The 2811-nt window shown below is 34.7% G+C and overlaps 1 protein-coding gene across 1 annotated transcript; it reads left to right on the top strand.

Moving 5' to 3' along the window:
* The first annotated feature begins 255 nt into the window (after positions 1 to 255).
* On the top strand, positions 256 to 2246 carry LOC101219428 (heavy metal-associated isoprenylated plant protein 3). The gene is made up of 5 exons (XM_004147239.3): positions 256 to 408; positions 503 to 668; positions 1015 to 1259; positions 1351 to 1438; positions 1522 to 2246. The coding sequence occupies exons 1-5, from the start codon at positions 400 to 402 to the stop codon at positions 2007 to 2009; spliced, it is 996 nt and encodes a 331-aa protein (XP_004147287.1). The 5' UTR covers positions 256 to 399; the 3' UTR covers positions 2010 to 2246.
* The last annotated feature ends 565 nt before the right edge of the window (positions 2247 to 2811 follow it).

The raw sequence follows: 2811 nt of genomic DNA, 5'->3' as shown, positions 1-2811 counted from the left end.
TGTATAACTCGATATGCATCTAACTACTTTTTTTTTTTTTATAACCCATACAAATTATTAAAAGGAAAGCTTTTAAACGTAAATAAGTCATTGCTACTTTTTTTTTTTTACAAGAAAATAACCTATTTACAACTTTTTACAACTTTAAACTATATCATTCATTTATACATACATAACATAACATACATCATCCAAATCCATTCATGTGATGGCACGAGAATGGCACGTGCAAAGGCAACGTCTTCATCATCATCATCATCACCAACGAAACCGCTTCCTCTGAAATTTCTCTCTCTCACTCTATTCTCTCGCTATAAATATTCTCCCTCTCTAGACGGTTTACCATCTCTAATTTCTAATTTATTTTCAAATTCGTAACAAAAAACTACCTGGGTTTCAATGGGAGAGGTTATTCTCTTCTTCCTTCCCCTTCCTCTTGTTAATCCTTTACCGTTTTGTTCTGTTTGTGTTAATTTCTTCTGGGTTTTGTCTGTTTTTTCAGGCTGCAGTACAGAAGAAGAAGAAGAACGATAATGAGAAGAATGGAGATGGAGGAGGAGGAGAAGGGAAGAAGAAGGAAGAGATTCCGTTCACTATTGTTCTTAAGATCGACATGCATTGTGAAGGATGTGCGAACAAAATCACCAAATGTGTTAAAGGATTTGAAGGTATGAGGATGATAACCGTGGCGGATTTCTATGTTCTTCTGTTATCGCTCTGATTTTGACTCGAATGAAATGGGTTTATTCACTTTCGGTTATGGTTGGTTTGTCTTTTTTCAATCAGTTTTAGATATAAACATACATTTCATACTCTTTCATTTTCTTTTATTTTTCCCATTTCCGTCATTCGGTAATGCTCTGTTTTTTGGACTGTGGAAAGAGGGAAATACAAACCCTAATTTGATGTGCATAACTATTTTTGTATTTTCGTTGTGGTATTTTTTCCGTTATGGGCAATGCTAGAATCTGACACCATAATGTGGCTCTGTTTTTGTTTTTGTTTGTTCTTCAGGTGTGCAGTCTGTGAAAGCTGAGATTGATGGTAACAAACTGACGGTAATGGGGAAAAAAATAGACGCAACGAAACTCCGTGAGAAACTTTCAAACAAAACGAAGAAGAAAGTGGATTTGATTTCGCCACAACCCAAGAAAGAAAAGGACTCAAAGCCCAAGGATAAGATCGACGATGACCAAACCTCTTCCAATAACAACAAATCCGACAAGAAAACAGATGAGAATAAGAAGAAACCCAAAGAGGTAATTCAAAAAATAACAAACTCCTAATGAAAATTGGTCCCCTCTGTGATTTTCTGTCTTTTTTATTTTGTGATTCTTCTCTGTTTTTCAGCCGCCTGTGACGACGGCGGTGCTGAAAGTGCCATTACACTGCCAAGGATGTATAGAAAAGATTCAAAGAGTAACAACGAAGTTCAAAGGTAAGAGATATACATACACACAATTATTCATCACTAAACTAATAATTCAATTCTAATTTTGATTTGATTTTGATTTCAAACAGGCGTTCAGGAGATGTCAGTGGACAAACAGAAGGATTCGGTGATGGTGAAGGGGACAATGGACGTTAAAGCCTTGATTGGTAGCTTAAGTGAGAGACTAAAACGAACAGTTGAAATTGTTCCAGCGAAGAAGGAGAAAGAGAAAGAGAAAGACAATAACAAAAAGGAGGGCGGCGGCGGTGGTGATGAGAAGAAAGACTCCACCACTGGAGATGGGGATGGGAATGGCAATGGTGGAGGGAAGAAGAAGAAGAAAGGCGGTAATGGTGGTGGCGGTGACGGGGAAGAGGGTGGTGGTGGTGGAGGGAAGATGGAGGGGAACAAAATGGAGTACATGGGAATGGGAGGAATAGGGTACGGATACGGGTACGGGTACGGGTACGGGATGAATACCGGGTACGGGTATGGACCGAGTGGGATTGTGGGAGAGAATTTACACGCACCGCAATTGTTTAGCGATGAGAATCCAAATGCTTGTTTCATAATGTAGGAATGAAGTGAAAAAGAAAAAAAAAATGTGTAAAAAGTGGGGAATAGTCTTTAGTAGTTAGGGAAATGAAAATGGTTTTTGTTTGGTTAGTGAGAAAGTAAGAGAGAAAATGAAACAAAATCCAATGGCTAATTGGTAAAATTGTTTAATTTTGTAGGGAATCAATGGAAAGGGGTTTGTTCTTTTGTTGTTATTTTGTTAGTTAATATTGGTGAGAAGAATTGATTCTTCCTTATATATTTTTTTTAATTCTTAACCTATTTCTGTTTGTCTTTCACTACGCCATTTTATGTGTTTGTCAATATTTTATAAACACTTCTTATTTTACTTTATTTTTTTAATATTTTGTTTTGCCAGTTGGTCCAGGCTGCAAAGGGAAGTATAAAGTGAAGAGGGAAATTTGAAAATTAACTATAAAATTAAAGTTAAAATTCAAAAGTATAATTATGAAAAAGTTGTGTTTATAGTGTTAAAAGTAGAGAATAATGAAGTTATTATCTTTGTGAAATAGATTTAAAAATATGTGAAGTCCTTTTCCTTTTCCTTTTGCTTGCAAAAAGTTGTAAGGAAAGAAAATTAATTTTCCTCTTTTTATTATTTTTTAATGTTAAGAAAACCTATAGAAAGTTTAAATTGGTAAGAAAACTTATATACTAATTTAATATCTAAAGTTAGTTTGGCCAATAGTAGCAAAGTAGAAAGTTGTTTGAAAATGTCATTTTAAATTTAGTTCTCTTTTTTAAAATTATTATTAATAATTTATGTGTGTACTATGTATGAAAAAGGTAGAATATGGGAGATA

This window comes from Cucumis sativus, chromosome 1 (genome assembly GCF_000004075.3).
Source record: "Cucumis sativus cultivar 9930 chromosome 1, Cucumber_9930_V3, whole genome shotgun sequence".
Taxonomy (NCBI): domain Eukaryota; kingdom Viridiplantae; phylum Streptophyta; class Magnoliopsida; order Cucurbitales; family Cucurbitaceae; genus Cucumis; species Cucumis sativus.
The sequence above is the reverse complement of the archived record's forward strand: the minus strand, read 5'-3'. Positions and strand labels throughout refer to the sequence as shown.

Coding starts and splice junctions, on each gene's coding strand:
- LOC101219428 (XM_004147239.3), top strand. Junction 1,260..1,350: donor ATAAGAAGAAACCCAAAGAG/GTAATTCAAAAA, acceptor TCTGTTTTTCAG/CCGCCTGTGACGACGGCGGT. Junction 1,439..1,521: donor AGTAACAACGAAGTTCAAAG/GTAAGAGATATA, acceptor GATTTCAAACAG/GCGTTCAGGAGATGTCAGTG.